General features: G+C 41.8%; 2 protein-coding genes and 1 long non-coding RNA gene across 3 annotated transcripts in view; 1 reads left to right on the plus strand and 2 right to left on the minus strand.

The window, feature by feature from the left end:
- Positions 1 to 2,998: 2,998 nt before the first annotated feature.
- On the minus strand, positions 2,999 to 7,906 carry MOCS2 (molybdenum cofactor synthesis 2). Its single transcript, XM_048851357.2, has 4 exons — positions 7,785 to 7,906; positions 6,687 to 6,840; positions 5,545 to 5,668; positions 2,999 to 4,908 (listed from the first exon to the last, which is right to left on the minus strand). The coding sequence occupies exons 1-4, from the start codon at positions 7,903 to 7,905 to the stop codon at positions 4,840 to 4,842; spliced, it is 468 nt and encodes a 155-aa protein (XP_048707314.1). The 5' UTR covers position 7,906; the 3' UTR covers positions 2,999 to 4,839.
- LOC125637170 (molybdopterin synthase sulfur carrier subunit-like) lies at positions 2,999 to 12,539 on the minus strand. The gene is made up of 8 exons (XM_075128466.1): positions 12,286 to 12,539; positions 11,518 to 11,639; positions 10,302 to 10,448; positions 10,106 to 10,207; positions 7,785 to 7,912; positions 6,687 to 6,857; positions 5,545 to 5,663; positions 2,999 to 3,122 (listed from the first exon to the last, which is right to left on the minus strand). The coding sequence occupies exons 1-3, from the start codon at positions 12,295 to 12,297 to the stop codon at positions 10,322 to 10,324; spliced, it is 261 nt and encodes an 86-aa protein (XP_074984567.1). The 5' UTR covers positions 12,298 to 12,539; the 3' UTR covers positions 2,999 to 3,122; positions 5,545 to 5,663; positions 6,687 to 6,857; positions 7,785 to 7,912; positions 10,106 to 10,207; positions 10,302 to 10,321.
- A 223-nt stretch (positions 12,540 to 12,762) lies between these two features.
- Positions 12,763 to 25,697, plus strand: part of LOC142072117 (uncharacterized) — a 52,664-nt gene continuing 39,729 nt past the window's right edge. Inside the window, exons 1-2 of the long non-coding RNA XR_012668397.1 lie at positions 12,763 to 12,848; positions 18,813 to 18,835. This is a non-coding gene — a long non-coding RNA (uncharacterized LOC142072117). The remainder of the gene's footprint in view (positions 12,849 to 18,812; positions 18,836 to 25,697) is intronic.

Below are 25,697 nucleotides of genomic sequence, written 5' to 3' on the forward strand. Positions count from 1 at the left end.
TGTGTTGTTTTGTGGTGCTGGGCTTTGATTCCAATCTTGCTTGCAACAGCAGAAGTCAGGAGTAACTCCAGTGAAATCAAAAGAGTTACACAGTATGAAACTGGTGCAAGATCCGCATTAGAGTGGCTGAGGTTTAGACGATATGAGTAAAGTCCTTTGTAAATCTCAAAAATTAGACTCGTAGGAGACTGGACACTGCCAGTGGGGAATGTGAGATAGAGATTTAATACAAGAGATCAGATTGAGGACTCAGAATGAGATTGTAAACTCTTCGGGGCAGAGACCATCTGTTATGTGCTTGTGCAGTGATGGGCATAATGAGCCCCTAGAGCCCCAGGCACTACTGTAGTACAAATGATAAATACTAATGCTTTGATGTTACAAATCTGAATACAGAATAAGTAAGAAAAGCAGGGCCTTGAAGAGTGAAAAGCTCTACTAAATGCCACTATACAAAAGGCAGCAACATTTTTCTTTGCTACAGTAGCAGAATCCTAGGGTTATGATATTGCAAGGTGCTGACAACCAGGAGTTGAGGATACTAAGAGGCTGTGCCTTGGGCCTTACAGGTTTTAGCCACTGGTGCAGCAACACAGCTAAGCTCAGTTGTGCTGGTGTAAGTCACAGTTCACGCTGATGCAGCACATCTACACTAGGGGGTTGCACCACTGCAGCTATATCAACGTTGCTAGTTCCCCCATGTTCTCTCCCTTCTAAAATTACAACAGGTTTGCCCTCCCATCTTGGAGCAGTTTGTGGTCTTCCCCCTCCAAGTTGACAGTGACTTTTGAGTGATCCTCAGACCCTCCACTCACCTACTTCGTATTACAGCCCACTTTTGCACTTGAAAGAGCAACATATGAAAATAAAGGTAAATAAGATCAAACATCACCAAATACTACATATGTTGGTTACTTTTTATCAGGCTAACAATTTCCCCGTTTCATTACCTTTTAAACATAATGAACTGTAAAATGATGTGCTCACTGAGAAATGCAGTTAAGATTTAAAATCTTCTCTGGTGACATTTCTGCCCTCTACTGTCTGTATATTTTGCACTTTGGTACAGAATGCCATAGCAACTAATGTACTGGAGTGAGTTTAATACCAAAAATAAAGGCAGCACTGTTTGTGTACATTCAAATCAAAACTTCTGACGATCTTTACAAAACTGGGTTCAAAATATTTAAAGGGACATGAGTACATTTAAAAATCATTTATGTAATTTTTTAAACCTACCATTGGGATAAGCAACTCCCTAAGATTACTATTACTAAAAGGGTTTAGAATAAAGCCTCAATTTTCAGATTTTTTTTAAATATATGCATTTGATAACTATTTGTGTTCTTTCACACAACAAGAGAAATTGGGGGCAGATTCAAAAGGTAGGTAAATGTGTATGTAACACCACAAACTGGTACGATAGCTACTGGAAAGAGGTGGTACTTTTAAACTCTCTAAAATAATTTAATCTGTATTCTATTTCACAACACACTGACTGCAGGGAAGGTGAATGTAGAACTGACTTTTAAAAATTCCTTCTAAAAAGATCATTTTGATCCTATAACACTACCACCTGCAGCTGTCTCTCTACTGACATCTACTGGATAGATCTTGATCCACATTACTGCACTATCCATTACTTTGTAAATCTCCCAGCATGCAATTGATGATTAAAAATCATCGATTCGAAAACATAATGAAATACTATGAGGGACAGAGCAACACTAAAAAGTTGCTCAAATATTAAGCTACAAGTGATCATCCAGTCACAGCACAGGTTACTCTCAAATATTGCAAGCCAAGAAGTGAGAATTTTCTCTAAGGGGTTCTGCCATCAAATCCATTCTTTACTTCCATGCTGTGATAGTTTCCTGCGTTCTACAAGTTGTTCTCTCTGCCCTTGCACTTTCCTGTAGAAAAGCCATCTCACCAGCATACTATCACAGGCAAACAAAAAAAGTATGTTAGGTACAATGCCTGGGTTAAAGATTTTTCTTAATGACTGTCAGGGGTTGTTACATATTGTAACAGGAGATCTGATTATCTTAATGAGCACTAACAGTTGCAGCTACTTCCATTGTTCAGGCCCAGTATTTGTCTTGCTGATCTCCTGCAGCAGTGAAGTGCTCTGGTTTCTAGCACATCTTTAAAGCACATCACCCTAATGTCCAATGCTGTTGATTTGCTGCATAGAACAGTATTGCCGCTATTTAATGCTAGTTGTGCTGGTTTAGCTGGGTGTACCTTTCCTATATTATAGGATAGAGGTGAAGGAAGGATCGAGCAGTTCTCAATGGTCTTCAGATGATGTTTGAATGGGTCAAGTATCTTAACATTCTATCTCTACTATAACTTCCAGTAACTCCCATAACCTTTTAAATACATGTGTATAAGCTTTCTTGGAACTTTTTCATTTCTATTTTCTAGTCCAGCTGAAGAAACCCAAATTACACATTTCCAAATTAAGAAGTCTCTCAAAGAGTGCTTAGATTAAGTGATGCTTGTGCTGTGAAGGACAGACACAAAAAGATGGTGTGATCTTAACAGTTTAACACAACATGCCTCCCCTTTCTTATGCCTGGTTACTGGGGGGAAAGGTAGTATTCCCCTTAATCTGCAGTCTTCTCTCCAGCTGCTTATATGATGGGGATATGTGAGTGATTACTCTGTTCTCCTTCCATCAGATCAGGTAAGAAGCACCAGTGAAATCCATAGATTCCATAAGTTGCCTCTGGCCCAGAGAAGATACAACTTTGCAATGTCATTTTCTGTTTTAATGCTAGCATATAAGCACTACACTGGTTCTGCCTGGTTAACAGACTACCAATGAGATGGCACGTTAGTCCAAAAGTTCTTTGTAAGTAATACCCATTTTTTGCTTGATCCCAGAATCAGGGCCTCTCCCTGGAAACAGATTCAGGTGGAGCCACTACTGCCAAGAATTTGAAATACTGGGTATAATAATTGCATTTAAAAAACTCCCAACAAATACTGATCTCTGTAGAAGTGATCTTTATTCATGGATCTGATAGCACTGAACAATCCATACAGCAAAGCATAGTTCTTCACTCGCACATGCCAAACAAGGAAAATTCAGTCCATAACTTACTCTGCCTTACCTAAATAGAAGGACCAAAGTGATAGACACATTAGACACCCATAATAGATGCATACATGCAAAGAGTGGCTTCTCTTCTTCCCAGGGATGTCCCACTGCCATCAGTAGGAAGTACACCAAAAAGCAGTACAAGGACCCAGTTTAATCACACTTTTGTTTGAAGTTTTGGGTTTTGATTTTGTTTTAAAACTTACTCTAGTTGAAATTAACACCAAAGATTACTGTGAGTGAAAGATTAGAGAGAAAATTGTCTTTGTTTTTGCTTTGTGCAGTTGCCAGGGCTACTGAGGAAACAGTGAAACAAGTAGGGGTTATGTAATGTATAATCTTGGGCAAGTCACTCCACCCCTGTGCTGCTTTTCCTTTCCACCCCTTCTCTGCTCTATTTAAGATTATAAATTCTCTGGGGCAGAAGCTATCACTCACTAGGTTTGTAAGGGCTGAGCACACTGGGGCTCTGATCTCAGTTGAGACCTCTACTGTACAATACTACAATACATACACAAATATCAAGTTGTACGTGTGAGCAACCTTACTTATGTGAGTAGCCCCATTAACTAATTAGTTCCTCCTGTTAAATCTACTGAACTATTTTCTTAAAAATTGACTGTTTCAAGATGACAATGCCCTCTTAACAACTAGTTAAGATGAGAAGTTTTATTCCTAACTAATAAATATTTTTGCATTTGTAAGTTCAAGTCAGAGACTTAACACTGTTTTAATCTGTAACAACTATTGGGTTTTTTTAATCCATAGAATAAGACAGCTGCAAAAGCTGCTTCAAAACTAGTCACCTCGATACATCTATTAAGGTTCAGTTAAGTTTGTTTTATTGCTAATGCAAATTAGTTGTGTATGATCTCATGTCCAATAAAGAGCTTTAAATTTCCTTAATGTGATGAACCTGTAGTATCAGCTACACAGTAAAAACATTTCTATGAAACAAAGCTACTGGCAAGTCACATTAGTAACTCTGGGTATAATTTATATTTTTCTCTGCTTGTACCAAAAATGTTTAATCAACTTAAGTGTCAAAAATATCTTAAAGCCGCTATGTTGACTTTGCAGTCATAATGCCAACTAAGGATATTTTTAAGATTAAAAACCACAAAGCTGATTGTCACATTGTGATCTCTAATGCTGGCAGTGAACCCACAAGGTGAGAATAAAGGTATTAAAGCAGCATATAGTATATAAAACTAGACTCCTTTCAATTAAGAATTTTTGGGGAAATGGTTTTAAACAGTCTAGCTAGTTACACAGCTGGGTGATTTTACAAAAAATGAAAGTTATTTGGGAACTTAATCTATTACCTTCTGTCTTAGACAGAAGTGTTTGTTATAATGCATATGCTTTTACTAGTTAGATTTACTGTAGAGCAGCAGTAGGCAACCTGCAGCTTGTCAGGGTAATCCGCTGGCGGGCTGAGACAGTGTTTACATTGAATGTCCACAGGCACAAGCTCTTAATGGCCATAGTTTGCTGTTCCCGGCCAATGGGAGCTACGGGAAATGGCATGGGCCCCAGGGACATGCTGGCCACAGCTCCCAGTGGCTAGAAACAGCAAACTGCGGCCACTGGGAGATGAGGGCAGCCATGCCTGTGGAAAGTCAATGTAAATACTGTCTCACAGCATGCCAGCTGATTACCCTGATGGGCTGCAGGTTGCCCACTGTAGAATGAAGGGGTTAGTTTTAATAGTGACTTTGGAGATGGAGTTATTTTTCCACATCTGCCCAAAAGCATTCCTTGTTTTCTTTCCAAGAATATTCCTGCTCATAAATCTCCTGCAAACAAAAAAAAAATGGGAAGTGCTTCAGGAGTCTGCTGCATAGAAATATAACCAGTACACAAAAAGTCAGCTAATCTGCAGTACAGTTTCCATAGTGTTTGGTAGACACAGAAAAAGAGGACACTGTCTTGAGATGCACACAGTGTCAGGCCCTGATTCTGCAATGAGTTCCATGAAGGCAAACACCTACGCCTATACAGATTCCCCACTCAGATTAGTAGGGTTCTGTACATTGTCCACCTGCACAGAGCTCATGAAAGAAAGTGTAAGCTGCAGCAAATATACTGCTCGTGAAGATCAAGTTTTAATGCATTTGCCTTCTACATTATTCCATATTAAACTATTGAACCTTCATTTTAGAAAGGAGGATATTTCAATTGTTCGTAACATCCAAAATACTGGAAGCTGATACTCAAGGGCCAAGTCCTCAGAACTGAACATTTGGAACCCAGAACCTGTCCTGTCTCAAAGCACTGATCATCCTTTCTCAGACTGTAACCCCAGTCCCTTACATCCCTCTGCAATACAAATCACAGAAATGGATAGCTGACAATTTTAAGTGCTTATACAACTATCAGACCCCAGAGACAGAGAGGTGGCACTTTTTGTAAGCTACAATACTTAAATTTACCTTTTTCCAAATTGGAACAGTTGCTTTCAAAGTATTGATGCAGTATTGCACAGCCTCAAGAGATGCCACTCGGTGTGGAGAGGAGACTGCTACAATCACACTTGCTTCTGTTACTGGAACTAAACTAGGAAAAGACAAATAGGACATTAGATGGTAAGGCAATGTAAATCTTAAGTCCAAAGTCCTCAACAATGGCTAGGCCCCATTCTACCAAGACACTGTACACAACATAGAGTAAATGAGCATCCTTGTCTCAAACAGCTTATACTCTGAACAAACAAAACCCACTCAACTTGAATCAGCAACAGATGTTTAAATCCTACACTTTTACAAACATATTTCCTCATGAACCTGGCAGAAAGTTTGGCCCGCTAATAGGACAGTTCTGCATCCAAACTGAATTTGTAAAGACTGTTTCAAATTATGAGGATATTTTTCATCTAGTGTAATACACTTTGTAAAAATAAGTGAAGTTTGACATAACCTAGCACTACTGAACAGTGGTAATCTTTGCTGAGAGGTGGGGAGGCATCCATTTGTGATATGCTCAAAATTAGAGTCTGATCCTGAATCAGACTCCACTAGCACCAAAACCTGCATCTACCCACTCATTCCAGGAGATCCCAGTACAGGACTGACCTGGTAAGATTCATATGTCATTACTTTCCAATGGATCTGCATTTTAAACTCAACAAAAGGGTAATCTGCAAGTCTTGGCAAAGGCCCTTGATCTCCCAGCGAGCATGCCTGGCAACTCCTATTTCAAAGATGTTCCAGGTATTCTTGACCTTGTATACTTGACTTAAGTTCTGTAGTGAAGGGCTTGGATTCTGTGGTACCCCAGGGCAAGAGATTGGAAACACTGTGGCAGCTTCAGATAAATCTTAGTTTTATTTTCAGTGTGTTTCAGGCTACGTGCAGACTCAGGCAGCCATTACCACCCTGGTTTGTACTTGGTTCATGTTTTGAAAGTTTCTTTGGAGGCGGATTTTTTAAAGTGACCGGGCACTGCAACACGATTTTTCAGTAAGGGGTGGATTCAGTGGCAGGTTTCGCAGCAGAGAATATGCAGGTTCCTGCCCACACCATATGCAAGTACAAACATACTGACCTTTAGACAGACACATCTTGGCCATACATACCCAAGTCTATGGTGCACTGCTATATGTTTGATGGAAGGCCATTTCTGTCTAACATCTCTACAGATTTTCTTTATTTCAGCTTCTGCCATTGATGAGTATGCTTCATATTCTAAGTGAATCACCTTTTTCCCTTCAAAGTTATTCCTTGTAGTACCTAAAATAAATGAATTACTAAAAACAAATGTTATTTATTTCTATTGCAAGAGTACCTGGGAGCTCCAGTCCTGGGTCAGGACCCCATTGTGCTAGAACAAAAATATACTCCCTGTCCCAAAGAGCATATGATCTAAGAATGTCCAAATTACTTATTTCTCATTCTAGAAAAGGTTTAACCAGCTCACTGCAATGAGCTGGAAGTGACCGTTTTGTTAGTACTTTAGCAATTCTTCATGTATAAAAAGGACAGAATTTAACCCACAGATTTTACATGCTAGAGTTACCAAGATGGCAACATCTTCACTAGCACAGATGTGGCCCTATATGTTTAGAAAGTTGTGCCTGTTCTCACTGCAATTGCTCATACAACACGAATAACTGTATGGAATTTAGGCACACAATGGTACTCACCTCTGAGCACAAAGGGTTCTGAAAATGTAGGTCCTGATATATTAACCACAAGGCTAGAATTAAGTCTCATCTCTTCAGATACTATTTTATGAAGAGGTAAGTTGCATATGGGCTACACTGTGGCATTTAACCCCAGCCCTACTCTGGAGCGTGGTGAAGGGACAGCCCTGGTGATCAGCACATGGAGTTTACAGAACCATAGTTCTATCTATTCCCCATCTCCTTTTGGGTAAGTTGCTCCAGGGGAGCAACTAGCAGTCCCTGTGCTCCCCCAAATATAGGGGCTACAATTCTAGGCTGACCACACCAGTAAGGAGGCTCCTTAGGACCTCATTCCTTATTGCATGAGGACTGGCCATGATCTTGCTCGAAATGTTTAATACATAATTTGCTAAACATTATTGGTTTGTCCCAGAGACTTATTTTTTAAGTAGCCTCAGAAGCATGAGGTTGAACTTATGAGGTGACCTGTGCTCTACTTACTGATAGATATACACATCCATGGATTTATTTTAGGAGCCTTAAACTCACCTATGAACAGAGAGACAGCCCCGCAGCATGGAGAAATCACCAGCTCTGACACTTCATCTGCAGAGAGTTTTTCACAGTTCAGTTTGATGAAATCTTTGGGCTCATCTTCACTTTCATTCATGGCTTCACTGGAAGGAAACAGAAAGCTACAAAAGTCAAAGATTTAATGAGTTACTTTTCTAGTTACATTGGCCATTTGGAAGCTGCTTTTTAAACACCTGTGAGGCCAGAATTTATCCAGCAATTGTATGGCACCCACTAACATGCTTCAGCTGTAGGGCTCACCAGTAGAGATGAAAAAGTAGGTCAGTCTCTATGCCGAATCAGTTCTTAGCCCCTTTGCTGGGAGAACACTAATTGCACTTCTTGTTGGCAATTTCTAGAGGTACAGGGGCTCTCCTTGTTTTAATATACCAGTTCTAGAGCCCTGTCTGCAGTGGGATCAGCTAGCAGAGACCCTTGTGCTAGCATGTCCTATTGTATGACTGGCTACAGTAAGAATGTCAAATTATAAACTGTCTGGAGTTAGAAGAAGGCAAGGAATCTTATTACAATAAAAACTAGGGCACTGATCCAAATGATTGATTTGCTCCAGGGGAGCACCATCAGATTAGGCCTGAATAAAGACTGGGAGTGGCTGGGTCATTACAAAACCTAAACCTAATTTCCCCAATACTAATTTCCCCCTACTGTTACTCACACCTTCTTGTCAACTGTCTGAAATGGGACACGCATTTCCACTTCAAACGTTATTTTTCCTCCCTTGGCATCCTGCTGTCAATTGAATTGTCTCATTAGACTGACCTCACACTTGGCAAGGCAACTCACATTTTTCATGTATTTTATACCTGCTCCTGTATTTTCCACTCCATGCATCTGATGAAGTGGGTTGTAGCCCACAAAAGCTTATGCCCAAATACATTTGTTAGTCTGAAAGGAGAGAGGTTCTTTTAGCAGAAAAAGAGGAAAACGATAATTTTATATTTCAAAATTGCTTTAAATCATCTCTCTAGCATCTTAATTTTAAAAAGTCAAAGTAAAAAAGGTTTCTTTTCAGTGTGATATTAGCCAACCATGAGGATTGGCACCTCTACTGAAAGCCAACAACTATAAAAGCATGAAAAGATCTTAAAAAATACAACAATTAAAGGGCCACATTAGCAAAGGGACTTAGGCACCACTAGTCTTCACAAAACTCCTGCTTAGCTGCTGCCAAACCCCATAGGTACCCAACCTTCCATAGCACCTAAGTGTTTGCATTTAAAGTTTCCAGGGAGCCTATTTTTTGGCTTCTGAGCATGTACACTATTGCCTCACTCTAGGTAGCTGGACACCTAAGCCCCAGTATGATGCACAAAGCAATGGAAGATAGGCATTCCTCCTCCTAACTCATTTGTGGGGATAATCCCATAGGTATGCTCTGACCATGGTTAACGCCACACAAAGCAGGGGGTGGTGTGGTGGACCTCCCTCCTAACTTGTGGCCAGTGATTAGGGTACTCAACTGGGATGTAGAGCACCGTCTACCTGAGGGAAGAAGGGATTTGAAGAGGAATCTGTCACCTCTCCAGTGAGTGCTACTAGGCTATGGGATAGTCTGATATGGGCCTCTCTTAGTCTCTCCCATTAAAGCTGTTCCATTGTGGATAAATAATGAGTTAGTCAGTGGGCCAGAGAGAGAGAGTGAATGACTCTATAGCCTGGTGGTTAGAGCACTCATCCGTGATGTAGGGGACACAGGATCCAGTCCTCCTGCTCCAATACTAACACAAAAGACTGAGGGAGACCTATTTCAAAAACATCCCATAGTTCAATGGTTAGGGCCCTCACCTGAGAGGTGGCAGATCCCTGTTCAAATCCTTTCTCCCCTCTCAGGCAGAGTGGCAACTTGAACCAGGGGTCTTCCACATCCCAGGGATGTACCCTCACTACTGGGCCAAAAATTATGGGGGAGATGGTCCTTCACCACCACCTTTGGTGCCTAACTCAGAGAGGGTTCACAGCTGAGAATCCCAAACAGAAGGAGGCACCCAACTCCTTAAGAGGGGTCGGGCTTAGGACACATTCTTTTCCTTGGCATCGCCTATTGGCTAGTTCATGCCACTCCCTGCCTAGTGTGCTGGCTTTTGTGAATCCCACTCTTAGCTGCCTATTTCCTGTCACTCATTGTCCGGGAAGCCTGAATGCCAAACTCAGGTTTTGCAAATCCCAGTGATTTGTCTAGGCAACCAACTCCCTGTGTGAATCTAGCCCAAAGTATTTTGAAAGCTTTTTCCAATCCATTGCAAATACATTAATCATTTATTCCTGCGCCAACTTACATCTTAGTGTCAACATCACAGCTGTCTACTGCAGGGTATGCACGTTACACCCGCTCACAGAGTTCCAGTAGAAGGGGAAAGTCATCCACAAATCACTAGACCCTAAACAGAGACGAAAACTAAAAAGAGAATTCCAGCAATGTTTCAATGCATGATCAACCCCCAGAGGCCATTTACAAAAAGAAGCTATACATACCCAAGCGTCTTTGCCTGGAGTTAGCCCCCGCTGATAGGTGGGATAATAGCAACCTCGTCACCTGACTGCAGGACCACAAGCTGATCACCAAGAAGCACGTATTCCTGGCGAACAGCAAAGACCACTTGATCCTGAATGGCAGCAAGTCTGAGGAGGATTAGCAGTAGCATAAATACATTTAAGTAAAGTGTTTGCATGAATTCTCAGTTAAATGTGAACAACTGACTGGTGCATAGCACAGGGAAGCTGAAGTCAGAAAGATTACAACTTATGCATCTGCATTTGTACTGTTTTCTTTAAAAAAAAAATCACAACAAACAACTGTATACCCTTGGACTTGATGATTATCTTTTCATGGGCAAGGGCCAGTGGTGAACCAAACCAATACAATTTCTAAAGATAGGAATTGAGCTGGTTATTTCAAGCAAAATAAAAAATAGATTATATACAGTGGATAGGGAAGATAACATGCATGCAGTAGAAGAGAGTGCTGAAGCTTTGTTTAGAAAAGGTAAAAACAATCATAAGAAAGGAATTATACATTGCTTAAGCGTATAGCACAGATGGGGGGAAATACTATTGCCCAGAAGCAAGTAGATGTACCAACGGGGCAAGTAAGACTATCAAGGTGTTAGTGACCTGGTTAGAAGCCAGTGGTGACTGCTGACAGAAAGGCAACACACAATTTCATTTTCCACCCAAGTCAGGGTAGGTTATGTAACATCTTCAAGAGCTTTGCACAATTTGCGACTGTAAAACATAATTTGATTTGCTTTTCATAAAGAGAATAAAACTTGCAAACTACTGATCATTTTGTGGCCTAAGTCCGTAGGTTTTAGTAACCAATCCAGTAATAGGCTATATGGTAAAATACATTCCAGTTTGATTACTTGCTACTGCTACCACAAAAACCCAATTTTGTTTCATTTTAGGCAAGATCCTCTCTAATATTTAATTATAGCCTTTCAGTTACAAGCTTAGGGGCTGCTACTAATGCCAGCCAGTTTAATGCAAAAAATCAGTGAAATGCTCTTTTGAACATATTTGTAGAACAAATAAGATCACAAGTAGCAAAATGTAGAACAGATTTCACTATTTTTATTATACTGAAAAACTGACACACACATGTTAATTTCACTATATTACATTTGTAACTCTGTTAACACTTTAAAACCCCCCAGACTTGAGGAGCACCAGAAGCATGCTCTAAAACTACCTTGGATGCCTTTTAACAATTTCTTCCCACAGCTGTAGAGAGGTTAATTGTTGCGGTACAGAAATAATCTCAGAGCGAACACCTGCCAATTCAGCGCTCCTGGCAAAGTACAGCGCAACAACCTGTTAAAAAACAAATCACCATTCCGATTACACACCCTTCAGCTCCTGTCTCCTCAGTGGGTATTTCTAGCGCAGGAAATGGGCCCCCAAACGCATCAACATCATCCGAGGAAGCATACTGCAGATTAAGCGTTACGATTTTTTTTATTATTATTATTATTATTATTTTTAATCACATGCAAGGCCGGGGATCTCGTTTCAGGCACGATAACCGGGAGAGCTCATTACAGTGACTGCAGCCCAGGCTCCCCAAGCCCTTCCATGATTAATTAGGCCCGGCTGCAACTGGTTACCGCACTGGGGGGCCCTTAAGGAGGTGGCCCGTGTTCTTGTGACTCCAGCAACAGACTGAACGGTGCGCGTGGGGGGTGTCCAGGTTACCAAGTGTCCCGTGGTCACCCGACCGCCGAGCCCGGCGAACACCAGCACGCCCTGAGCGAAGGGGCTGCCCCGCGGCACGGAGCGGGCAAGGCAGAGCGGCTCTCCCGAGGGGGCGGGAAGCGAGCCCCGCCGCGGCTCGTTTCCGGCCGCCTGCCTTGCCCCGGAGCGAGGCTGCTGCGCACGCAGGCCGCTGTCCCTGCCCCGTTCCCACGGCGGTGCCGTGTAAACACCCGCCGGCCGGCCGGCCCGGGTGCAGGCTACGCACCTCGCAGCTCATGGACGGAGCGTCGCGGGTCGGAGCCCGCTTCCCGAAGGGGAACAGGCCGCAGCGCCTGCGCCCGGCCCGAGCAGCTGCCGCTGGCCCTGCCTCACGCTCCCGGCCCGCCCACTGGGCTGGGGCTCCGCAGGCTGGCCGGGGCCCTGCGCCCTGCCTGGGGCCCTCGCCCTGCTGCCGAGCAAGGAGGGACCAGCCCGGGGAGACGAAAGGGTCCGGCCCAACGGCAGACAGATGCGGCTCCAGCCAGCCCCAAAGTGGGGACGGAGCTGGAGTCCCAGTGCTGAGCCCACCCCAAACCGGGGGGGCGCACTGGGCGGCTCAGCCCCGCCTCGGTAATAACAGGGCTAGAGCTCGGGTGACCCCGGGGAGGGGGTGGACGTGGATCCCCAAGGGCCCGGCTCCGTCGCAGCTCGGCTTCCGGGGCAGTTCCTGCTCCGGGGTCTCTGGCGGTGGGGCTGCTCAGCTGCTGGAACTGAGAGCTGCGGGGGAGCTAGGACAGGCCGCTGCGGGAGGCTCCTGGGATCGAGCCCGAGCATCAAATGAGCCAGCAGGTACCGTTCTCCCCAGTAACAGACAAGCTCTCCTGGACATTCGTTACAAGTTAATGAGGCTGAAAGGTCCTCAGGGCAGCGACCCTGGCTTTGAATGTGCTCTGTGACATCCAGCACTGTCTTTTGGACAGTGTATCAATAACCAGTTTGCAAACAAGGGATTCAGACACTCAGTTTCAAGTTATAAACATGCAATGCAATTAAACACCAGATGGTCTCAAAATATCCATCGTGCCTCATATTTTAATACAGAGATTGTCTTGTGGGTCACCTGCCTTCCTATTTATAATCATTCACATCCTCTCTGATAACTACAGCAATTGGTTACATGGAACAAAAAGAAAAGGAGTACTTGTGGCACCTTAGAGACTAACCAATTTATTTGAGCATGAGCTTTCGTGAGCTACAGCTCACTTCATCGGATGCATACCGTGGAAACTGCAGCAGACTTTATATATACACAGAGAATATGAAACAATACCTCCTCCCACCCCACTGTCCTGCTGGTAATAGCTTATCTAAAGTGATCAACAGGTGGGCCATTTCCAGCACAAATCCAGGTTTTCTCACCCTCCACCCCCCCACACAAATTCACTCTCCTGCTGGTGCTAGCCCATCCAAAGTGACCACTCTTTACATAATCAAGTTGGGCTATTTCCTGCATAAATCCAGGTTTTCTCACATCCCCCCCACCCCCATACACACACAAACTCACTCTCCTGCTGGTAATAGCTCATCCAAACTGACTACTCTCCAAGTTTAAATCCAAGTTAAACCAGAACATCTGGGGGGGGGGGGGTAGGAAAAAACAAGAGGAAACAGGCTACCTTGCATAATGACTTAGCCACTCCCAGTCTCTATTTAAGCCTAAATTAATAGTATCCAATTTGCAAATGAATTCCAATTCAGCAGTTTCTCGCTGGAGTCTGGATTTGAAGTTTTTTTGTTTTAAGATAGCGACCTTCATGTCTGTGATTGCGTGACCAGAGAGATTGAAGTGTTCTCCGACTGGTTTATGAATGTGATAATTCTTGACATCTGATTTGTGTCCATTTATTCTTTTACGTAGAGACTGTCCAGTTTGACCAATGTACATGGCAGAGGGGCATTGCTGGCACATGATGGCATATATCACATTGGTGGATGTGCAGGTGAACGAGCCTCTGATAGTGTGGCTGATGTTATTAGGCCCTGTGATGGTGTCCCCTGAATAGATATGTGGGCACAATTGGCAACGGGCTTTGTTGCAAGGATAAGTTCCTGGGTTAGTGGTTCTGTTGTGTGGTATGTGGTTGTTGGTGAGTATTTGCTTCAGGTTGCGGGGCTGTCTGTAGGCAAGGACTGGCCTGTCTCCCAAGACTTGTGAGAGTGTTGGGTCATCCTTTAGGATAGGTTGTAGATCCTTAATAATGCGTTGGAGGGGTTTTAGTTGGGGGCTGAAGGTGACCGCTAGTGGCGTTCTGTTATTTTCTTTGTTAGGCCTGTCCTGTAGTAGGTAACTTCTGGGAACTCTTCTGGCTCTATCAATCTGTTTCTTTACTTCTGCAGGTGGGTATTGTAGTTGTAAGAAAGCTTGACAGAGATCTTGTAGGTGTTTGTCTCTGTCTGAGGGGTTGGAGCAAATGCGGTTGTATCGCAGAGCTTGGCTGTAGACGATGGATCGTGTGGTGTGGTCAGGGTGAAAGCTGGAGGCATGCAGGTAGGAATAGCGGTCAGTAGGTTTCCGGTATAGGGTGGTGTTTATGTGGCCATTGTTTATTAGCACTGTAGTGTCCAGGAAGTGGATCTCTTGTGTGGACTGGACCAGGCTGAGGTTGGTGGTGGGATGGAAATTGTTGAAATCATGGTGGAATTCCTCAAGGGCTTCTTTTCCATGGGTCCAGATGATGAAGATGTCATCAATATAGCGCAAGTAGAGTAGGGGCTTTAGGGGACGAGAGCTGAGGAAGCGTTGTTCTAAATCAGCCATAAAAATGTTGGCATACTGTGGGGCCATGCGGGTACCCATAGCAGTGCCGCTGATCTGAAGGTATACATTGTCCCCAAATGTGAAATAGTTATGGGTAAGGACAAAGTCACAAAGTTCAGCCACCAGGTTAGCCGTGACATTATCGGGGATAGTGTTCTTGACGGCTTGTAGTCCATCTTTGTGTGGAATGTTGGTGTAGAGGGCTTCTACATCCATAGTAGCCAGGATGGTGTTATCAGGAAGATCACCGATGGATTGAAGTTTCCTCAGGAAGTCAGTGGTGTCTCGAAGGTAGCTGGGAGTGCTGGTAGCGTAGGGCCTGAGGAGGGAGTCTATGCAAGGTAGCCTGTTTCCTCTTGTTTTTTCCTACCCCCCCCCCCCCAGATGTTCTGGTTTAACTTGGATTTAAACTTGGAGAGTAGTCAGTTTGGATGAGCTATTACCAGCAGGAGAGTGAGTTTGTGTGTGTATGGGGGTGGGGGGGATGTGAGAAAACCTGGATTTATGCAGGAAATAGCCCGACTTGATTATTTAAAGAGTTGTCACTTTGGATGGGCTAGCACCAGCAGGAGAGTGAATTTGTGTGGGGGGGTGAGGGTGAGAAAACCTGGATTTGTGCTGGAAATGGCCCACCTGTTGATCACTTTAGATAAGCTATTACCAGCAGGACAGTGGGGTGGGAGGAGGTATTGTTTCATATTCTCTGTGTATATATAAAGTCTGCTGCAGTTTCCACGGTATGCATCTGATGAAGTGAGCTGTAGCTCACGAAAGCTCATGCTCAAATAAATTGGTTAGTCTCTAAGGTGCCACAAGTACTCCTTTTCTTTTTGCGAATACAGACTAACACGGCTGTTCCTCTGAAACCTAACATGGAACAGTAACAGTGGGACAATATTTAATGGAGTGTTAGCTGACTCAGTACAATTAACAGCTGGAAATGAGCAGCATCCCGCATTATATGACAAGTAAATGCTTCAAAGACCAATAACAAATGTTCCATATACCACAACTTGAGAAACTTTGATGTAATAAACCTCTGGCCAGGTAGGGCAACAGAGTTGTCGCTGTGCTGCTCACCTGCATCTTCACAGCAGCAGAATAGTTTTCAAATCTTCCTCCAAAGGCAAAGGCCCTATCACTTGAGCAAGAGGAGAATTTCTGATACCTGATAGTGATATGGGTTTATGATGCACATTTGACCATTTCTGATTTCATCTAGGTAACCCAGTAGTACACATCCACCCTAGGCAGATTGTTACAACATAATCTAACAACAAATACTATGCCAGTGGTTCTCAAACTTTTGTACTGGTGACCCCTTTCCCATAGCAAGCCTCTGTGTGCGACCTTCCCCTGCCCCCCAGCCCCCTTATAAATTAATAACACATTTTTATATATTTAACACCATTATAAATGTTGTAGGAAAAGCAGGGTTTGGGGTGGAGGCTGACAGCTCACAACCCCACCTCCCCCCATGTAATAATAACCTCATGACTCCCAGTTTGAGAACCCCTGTACTATACACTTACAGTAGCAGCTTCCATCCAAGGATCCCAAAGCACTCTATGAATGAGAAAGAAGTATATCTTTGTACTTAGTAAGACTGACCTATGAACTACAAAGGGAAAAGATTAAATTGTCTGCCAGTGAGGAATGAATATCAAAGTCATAAACACATTTTCTAAGAAACACCCGTGAAAGTTGCTGTTGCACACAACAAGACCATTTTCACTATGTTAGGGGATGTATTGATAAATCCTTGTCCACTGCATTAAACGCTTACCCCAAATGGTTTAGAAATTTCTGAAGACCCAATAAGTGAATGTTAATGGAAATTACACCACTTAACCCTTCTATTCAACACTCTGAAAATTCACCTTGTAGTCACTATCTTGCCTGGGCATTCAAAAGTTCTGTGCTATAACTTCAGACAATTTACTGAAATCTTTCTACTATACATTGTTAAAGGAATTTGCTTAATTGGAGACTTTGCTTAATGGACCTGTTTTTTCTCATGCATTAAGATATTTTGCATCTATTTAGTTCAAGTATGCCCAATTGATATCACTTGACATTAACTTATTTCATGATTAATGATTTCACCAACATGTATGTGACAGGACTCCCGAGGTACAACCTGGAATTCTGAGACCACTGTGTCCCTTTTCTCTCCAGCCTGGGCTGTCTCTTTCAACGCTTTGCCAGTGACAAGCGTCTAACCCTCCTAGCAGCTGTTATCACTCAGCTACCAGCATGCAGAGGCACACCCAGTTAAATTGCATGAATACTCTCATGAACTATACACAGGGAAACACCAGCAAACCCCCCAGGACCTCAGCCTTCCACCCCAGGAATATACTGTGTTGCACAGCTCAAGCCCTTCTCTTGACCAGTGCAAGCTTATTAACTATTTCGCCACTTCATCAAAGGAAAGTGGAAGTGCACCAGCCTTTGTAACCTGAGCAGATTCCCCAAGCACTTCAGACAAACTTACTGATTAAGATAACTACAGAAAGATAGATTTTAAGTGATTATAAGTGGTAGGCATAAAAGTCAGAGATAGTTACTAAAGGAAATAAAAGGCAAACATACAGTCTAAATTCTAAACCTTTTTAGGCTAGCAATATTTGGATCAAACAGTTTTTCTCACCCCACTGGATGTTGCAGGTAAGTTACAGTCCTTAATACACAGGCTTTTCTTTCCAGCCTGGGACCAGTCTCCTCAGTTCAAGTCTGTCTTCCCAGTGTTCTTCTTGCCTTCAGCATAGGTGGGGGAAGGAAAGCTAATTGCATCATGCCACTGTCCCTTATTTTATACCCTCAGTCCATGTGCCTGGAAAATGGAAAATACTAGCCCAGACATGGCCTGGTGGGCTTTGCTGCGTCCCAGGGTTGGGTAATTCCATTGTGTGGTGGTGAATCAATGAGTTTCAGCAGATCATGACCTTTCATATGATATCTTACATGGCAAGTTTAAGTTTCACAACCATATATGAATGATGAATATGGGAGTTACAGGGTGCTACCTTGGATTACAGTGTGTCACAATGTATTGTATATATTTGAAACTTCAAAAAAGGACAATTTTCCAAAGCTGAAAGCAATTGTCGTCATAATTGAGTGGAAACATAATTTAAAGTGGAAAGTGTTCGAGGATCTCTTACAAAAAGCCACACTTCCACAGACACACACAAACCCCCTCCCCACCTCCACTTTTGCTGGGCAAAAAGACATTCTGGTTAAAAAGAGGTGTGGAAGCAACGATAAAGCATAAAAAAAATCAACCTATAAAGACTGGAAAAATGGGGAAGTAAATGGCATTGAATATAAGTAACAAGTTAAAAAGGTAGGCAACTGAAAAGAGAAGCCAAAGAAATCAATGAACTAGCAATAGCCAATAAGTCAAAAGACAATAAGAAGGCAATTTTTATACATATTGGGAATAAAAAAACAACCACCCTAGGTTCATTGCTAGATGAAAATGCTAAAATTATAAATAGCTGTGTTCAAAAAGCAGAAATGTTCAATAGCTATATCTGTTCTGTATTTGGGATGAAACAGAGGTATCTATGCATCCCAGCTGTTGTGGATAGAGCACAAGATATACTATCTGTAACAAAGGAGGACTGAGGCAACATCTGGTAAAATTAAATATTTTCAAATCCACAGGCCTGGATAACTTATACACATAACTCTACAGACTTTGCTGAACCATAAATGTTAATTTTTAACAAATCTTGGAAAAATGGTGAAATTCCAAAGGATTGAAGGACTGCCAACATAGCTCCAATATTTAAAAAGATTAAAAGAGATGACCTAGGGAATTACAGACCTGTTAGCTTCATGTCAGTTCTAGGTAAAAATAATGGAATGGTTAATTCAGGACTATCAACAAGGAGTTAGAAGCTAAAAATATAATAAAAGCCAGTCAATGTGGTTTCATGGAACTTAGATTTTCTGACAAACCTGTTGCCTTTTTTTTTTTAAAACAGGATTACAAGACTGCTTGATAAAGGTAACTATTTTGATATGGTATACTTGTATTTCTGTAAAACATTTGAGTTAAAACGATATGGTATTTTGATTTAAAAACTTGCATGATGTGAAATTAATGGAGCACATGTCAGATGGATTAAAAACTGGTTTACAAATAGATCTCATAATGTAGCTGTTAATAGGGAGAGATCAATGTGTGGGGCTTGTTCCAACAGGGGCTCCAGGAATTGGTTCTTGGTCTTACTATTTAATATATTTATCAGCAATCTAGACAATGATATAAAATCTTTGCTGGTAAAGTTTGCAAATGACACAAAGACTGGTGGGGTAGTAAAGAATGAGGAAGGCAGGTTATTGTTACAGTATGATCTGAATTAGCTGTGTAAATAGTGACAGTCAAACAAAATGCATTTTAATACAACCAAATGCAAGGTAATACATTTGGGAACAAAAAACACAGGTTATACCTACAGGATTTGAGACTCTGTCTTGAAAGCAGTGACTCAGAAAAGGACTTAAAGGTCATTGTAGATCATATCTTCAATGTGAGCTCTGTGCAATGGTGTGGCAAAGGGGATAATGAAATCCTTGGATGTATAAAAAGGGGAATATTATGTAGAAGTAGTAAAGTGATCTTGCCTCTGTACACAGCATTGGTAAGACCACTGCTAGAATACTGTGTCCCCTTCTAGTGTCTGCACTTCGAGAAGGATGTGGACATACTTGAGAGAGTTCAAAGGAGGATCACAAAAATGATCCAGTTGCCAGAAAACAAGTTTTAATGTGGTGATGCTAAATGAGATCAATTTATTCATTTTATTGAAGCAAAGGAGCCTTGATCCCTGTGCATAGGTACATACACATGGAAAAGAGATTTGATAGTGAGGGGCATTTCAACCTGTCTGATAAAGGCACAACAAAATTAAAAGGCTGGAAGTTGAAGTTGGATAAATTCAACCTTAAAATAAGATGCAGATTCCTAGTAGTGAAGGTGATTAAACACTTGGACAGCTTACCAGGGAGGAGACTCACTGTCACTTGGCATTTCTAAAATAAGATTAGATATTTTTCTGAAAGATGTCCTTTAATCCAGCTTCTTGGAGAATTTCTGCAGCCTGTGTATGGGAGGGTCAGGCTGGATAGTTGTGGTGATCCCATCCAGCCTTGAATTCTGAATCCCCCCATTCATCCCCTTCCTTTAAGGGCCTTGGGAAGAATGTCATTACCCAACATGTTCATAACACGTGTGGCTCTGTATTATGATAATGATTATAATCTAATCTCATGCTTCATGGCTTCAGTTGGTCACTTGCAAGAGGTCAGGAAGGAATTTTTTTCCCCCTGAAGCACAGTTGTAATCTAAAAAGAAAAGGAGTACTTGTGGCACCTTAGCGACTAACCAATTTATTTGAGCATAAGCTTTCGTGAGCTACAGCTCACTTCATCGGATGCATACTGTGGAAAGTGTAGAAGATCTTTTTATATACACACAAAGCATGAAAAATACCTCCTCCCACCCCACTCTCCTGCTGGTAATAGCTTATCTAAAGGAGAGTGGGGTAGGAGGAGGTATTTTTTTATGCTTTGTATGTATATAAAAAGATCTTCTACACTTTCCACAGTATGCATCCGATGAAGTGAGCTGTAGCTCACGAAAGCTTATGCTCAAATAAATTGGTTAGTCTCTAAGGTGCCACAAGTACTCCTTTTCTTTTTGCGAATACAGACTAACACGGTTGTTACTCTGAAATTGTAATCTAGTGGTTATTTTCACTTTCCTCTGAAGAATCAGGGATCAGCCACAGCTAGAGACAGGATACCAGTTGGAATGGACTGGTGCTCTAGGTGAGGTGGTAGAGAAAATCTTCTGTCTTAGATACCAGGCTGATGTGTCTTGTTTACGTGCTCGGGATCTGATTGCTAGTTTTGAGGTGTCAGTAAGGAATTTTCTCCCAGTTCAGACCTTGGTTGGGTTTTGTTTGTTGGTTAGGTTTATTTATTTATTTGGCCTTCCTCTGCAGCATAGGTATGGATTTCTTCTACAATTATCTGGGTCTTTCACCTAATCAATTCCCTGCCATCACAGGGGCCTGCGTGGAGCCGTGGTCTCTTCTGTTCTCTGCCTGTGGCACAGAACAATTTAGTCTCCTGAGAGCTAAAATGCTTTGGTTTAACTGCAGTCGTTGGACTCAACATAGGCATATTTGAGTGGAATTTAATGGCCCGTGATATGCAGGAGGTCAGACTAGGTGATCTAATGATTCCTTCTGATCTTAAACGCTATGAAACTATGAATCTATGTTTACTGTCAATTGAAAAATCAATGATTTCCTGCACTAAATAGCTCTGAATGCCAAATATGAAATGGGAGGCAGGGCTGAGTAAAGACAGGTGTTTGCAATGGAGTTGAAGAGTTTTGTATAAAATATTGACATTGATAATCTGGAATATTGGCTTTATATTTTTAGCATTCGAGAATTGAAAAACAAATCCTTCTGTTCGTCATGATTTCCTTCTCATCTTGAGGAGGGTCGGGTAGCTTATTGGAAAATTCTATTAATCAGAAAAAGTTTTGGCAAAGTGATGTTAACATTAAGCAGATAGATTTTTTATTTTCTGTGTTGTGTTCTGGAAACTGCTCATGCTCTGAAACTAATTCTACCCATTTCAACTGGTGTAAACCTCAACTACCTGGAGGTGACGCTGGATTTACATTGCTGTAACTGAGATTATAATGTGCCCCTTTGTGTCTCAATCCACTGCTGCCAGGAAACAAATAAGTTAAATTTTTCAAAGAAATAAATGCTATCTTCCGTTTGTGAATGAAGTGAATGATTAACTACTGCTACAAATTGAACTCTGCTCAAGACATCATGTGCCAGACGAATAGCATGGCCAGTTGTAACTGTGAATAACCTGATCATTTTCTTTTCTTTTCTTCTGGATTGTGTATTCTTGGAATGGTGCATCTGAAATGAAATATGTCACTTTGACAGGGTCTATATAACCCAGCCAGTATCTGGCAAGGGGGTTAGCACACACCCCCTGAGAGTGATAACATAGGTCCCACAGGTGCATGCCCTGCAAGTAAAGATTGCCATTTGGGGAACTGAGCCGTGAGGGAAATGTGGGTGGTTGAGCTCATCTGGAGAAAATTAATCATTGAGGAGAACCACAAAAGCAATGAACTCTGAAGGGTTTGCGTCTGGATTTTGGGTTGAGCTGGGAATCAAATTCACCCTGGGGTGAGGGGAAATTAGCTGCAGGCAGCAACTCTTTGGATATTCTTTATTTGAACCTCCACTAAGAGCTCATCCAGCCCTTCACTTGACTGACCCAGCCCTTGACAGTTGCTATCTTCAGCCATTATTGCTGACAGAGGTGGGCAGCTGTCCTATGTTGTGTGACTCTGGTTGAAGTCAGAATTTGGCCCATAAAATATGAAACAAGGAAGCATGGGATTATTTACTCACGTTATCTATTAACACACCATGGCCTTCAGACAGAAAACTGCTCTTTTAACAAAAAGGTTTGTACACATACTCCCACATACACACTTATTTTTATCCCTTTCAATAATATTTCTTGGGAACTTTAAGAGTTAACTGAAGCTCTCTAGAGTGGAAATTTTCTATTCTGTTTGTTTTAAATTTTAAAATGCAATGGATGCAAAATAACCCAGAAAGGATCCCCTCCCAAAATGACACAAACAATGACAAATTAAGTTATAGTAATACCAAGGAGAGGAAGTGGCAAGGAGTTGTGCTATTATCATTTTTATATTGTTTCTTAAAGTACCAGTGATGCACTTGGAACTGTGAAGATACAGAATGAAGATAAACCATCTCCTAAATAGGGGACAATCTAAGGCCCTTATCTTGCAATGAGCTCTAGAGGGAGAGGATCCACAGTAAAGTAAATGGGGACTATTCAAGTGAAGCAATCCGCTTGCACAGAGCTCATTGCAGGATTGAGGCCTGAGAGAGAGAGAGAAGAAGACAGGATGCATTGGGCAGACTAGCAGAAGAATGAACTGGAGTGATTTTATTATTTCTCTTAATTTATTTTTGCTGACTCACTTGCTGTGGACAGTGCAGAAAAAGTGAATCCTTAAGGCCACACTGACAATTATTCCCTTGGAATTGATGTTTCTGACACAAAGCATCGAGTAGCTTTCCCATGTTTTTCAGTTCATTTTGGACAAAATTATTCTCTCAACTATTGGTGTAAATCTTGAGCTACTGCACTGAAATCGACATTTACATTCATGAAACTGACCACAGAACTTGACCCATTCCTGCTTCACAGTCATCTTCAATTTTGTTATGTTGACGGCTGATTCTGCAACTGTGCTTTAGCAAGTTTGCTTTAACCTGAAAAGGGGATATAGTGCTCTGTTCTTGGCTGGGTGCCCATGAAAATTCCTGGCTTTGGCCAAAACTCATAATAGAGCCAAAAGTTTGACTTTGCATTAGCATTGGGAGATCACTAAACATCTAATACTCATTTCAAAACCTTTTTTTTTTTTTGCCATCACTTTGTATAGCATTTCACAGGTAAATTAAAAGACATGGTCCCTGGCCTGAGAAGACCAGTTAAATCAAAACATAATAAAACTAACAATTGATCATAGTGTAATGGAATCCTTATTTAGGGGCACATACATTGGCAGTAAGTAGACACAAACTTATCTATGACCACTTTTATTGTGTCTGAAATAAGCAACGTGCAATAAAGTTTAGCAGTTATCAAGATTCTGATTCACCCCGGTTAGTATCTTAGATATACAAGCACAGACCATACTGAACCTGGATATTGATATGTAATATACATAGAAAGACTGACTCACTCCTCTTATTTCATGCATACTGAGATCAAACTCCCATTTTGACGATCTGCAACAACCCCATATTGCATGTTGAAAAAAAGCTCAGTTTATGCGTCAGCTCCTTCATTTGTTATGGTCAACCAGCCAGTTTAAGCAAGTTTAGCTTTAACCTCCTTCAGAGATTCCACTAAAAAGGAAACAAAATGGTTTTCAATACATACCATGAAACATTCACACCAGATGTAAGAGGGTCTGTTTCCATTGATTTCTAATCACTCCACTGAATTCAGCCCAATATATTAACAATAGTCATATTCTGGGACACATTTTCAGAGCCTTATTCTGGAAGGACAGAGAATTTTTCCTTGTAGCTCACGAAAGCTTATGCTCAAATAAATTGGTTAGTCTCTGAGGTGCCACAAGTCCTCCTTTTCTTTTTGCGAACACAGACTAACATGACTGCTATTCTTAAACCTGAGTTCCCATGGTGGCAGAGTGATTGAAAAGTGAAAATATGAATTTGTCTGAGGCACTATGACCTCGACAGTGTGTGTGTGTGAGAGAGGAGTCTTTGGTCATTTGACCAATGTCTTTAACATCCCCTTGACACTCTTTGAAATTGTCCATTACAAAACAGATGGTGCAGTAGTTACTTTTGAAGGACTAGAAGAGCATGACCACATCTGGAACTAATCTTTTGCTCCCTGGACCAAAGATCACCCTGCTTTAAGAGGGACCTTTCAATCTAAATGCCTGGTACACGTACATACAAATAGACCCATTTGAAGGAAAGCAGAACAATCTTGAACTGTACTTCATAGGCCCACACTTCTTTTCTGTGCAACTGCCTCATTTATAGGCAGTGCTGGCTTACATGTAATTATATTTTGCTTGCCGTCAACAGTAACAGTAAACTAAGTAGGTGGAATCACAATGGACATGCTGTCTGGGCACATATTGTCACGTGCTTGTGTAAAGTGTTCTCTTTTCTATTCACGGTTCTGGTGTAGTTCCCCCCCAAGAGAAATATTTTACATTTTTATAGTGCCCAGCATCCCAAAGGATACCCAAATATTTCATAAACTATAATGTACACACAACACCATTCAAGCAGTGCTACTCCTGAGGTTTGGGGGTGCAACTAACCAGTATAACCCATGCTTGTATAGCATTGTGAGAAATAGAAAAAAAATTGTCTGAAGGCGCTGGGGCAAGCCCCTAGTCTTATGATGGTCAGTGTCTATGCAGTGCAAACATTTGATCCCAAAGAGCCTCATATTTCAAAGCGCATAGTACTCAATTTATCTACAGTTGGAAGAAAAAATGGATTGTGTCTACCTGACTGGGATTTGAACCTGTACTTCAGGTAGTCTAAGTATTTTAAACAAGCTGCTTAATCTTAACTCAAATTTCTTATCCTTCCATTAGGAAACAAATATTACATTATTTTGCATTAATGTCCAAAAATGCTATAACATAGCAGTTATGTAAGGACAATGAATGTTAATACCAACTTTATAATTCAGGTCTTGTGTCTCATGTTTGAACTAGTAAAACTTCTTTGCCTCTTGTCGTATACTTACATAGTTAGCTCTTTGGGGGCAGGGAACATCTTTGTGTTCTGTTTGTACAGCACCTGACACAAACAGGTCCTGGTCCCTGAGTAGGGCTCATAGGCTACAGTAATACAAATAATAATTCAGTGAGGCCTGGATTTCACCCCTGGTATTTCCATCTGTCAAGTCAGTAGCTCTTTGGAGTACTTTCTTAGGTTACATTTTCAATACCAAAAGGGGAAAAAAAAGGGGGGGGGGAAAGAAATCAGTTTTTCTACACTGCATGTTCATCTTAATAGATTGAGTCCATGTTTGCAGACTCCTTCCCTGAACCTGTTCAGCTGACTAGTGTTTATACTGGCTCCGTTGCAGGATGTCCCCTATTCCTTTTGACATGTGACCAACCTCATCAGTGAAAAACCCCGCTGAAGGCAATGACACTTCCGTAGCTTTTCATTTTACAAAAGTCACCTGGGAGAAAACTCTACAGTGAAGCC

This window comes from Caretta caretta, chromosome 5, assembly GCF_965140235.1.
Source record: "Caretta caretta isolate rCarCar2 chromosome 5, rCarCar1.hap1, whole genome shotgun sequence".
NCBI classification, from domain to species: domain Eukaryota; kingdom Metazoa; phylum Chordata; order Testudines; family Cheloniidae; genus Caretta; species Caretta caretta.

Coding starts and splice junctions, on each gene's coding strand:
- MOCS2 (XM_048851357.2), bottom strand. CDS start 7,905: ATGAATGAAAGTGAAGATGAGCCCAAAGATTTCATCAAACTGAACTGT. Junction 5,669..6,686: donor GCAGTGCACCATAGACTTGG/GTATGTATGGCC, acceptor GTCTTTTCCTAG/TTTAGTTCCAGTAACAGAAG. Junction 4,909..5,544: donor CTGTTCCAATTTGGAAAAAG/GTAAATTTAAGT, acceptor TTTTGTTTGCAG/GAGATTTATGAGCAGGAATA.
- LOC125637170 (XM_075128466.1), bottom strand. Junction 10,449..11,517: donor ATTGTTAAAAGGCATCCAAG/GTAGTTTTAGAG, acceptor AATCCTCCTCAG/ACTTGCTGCCATTCAGGATC.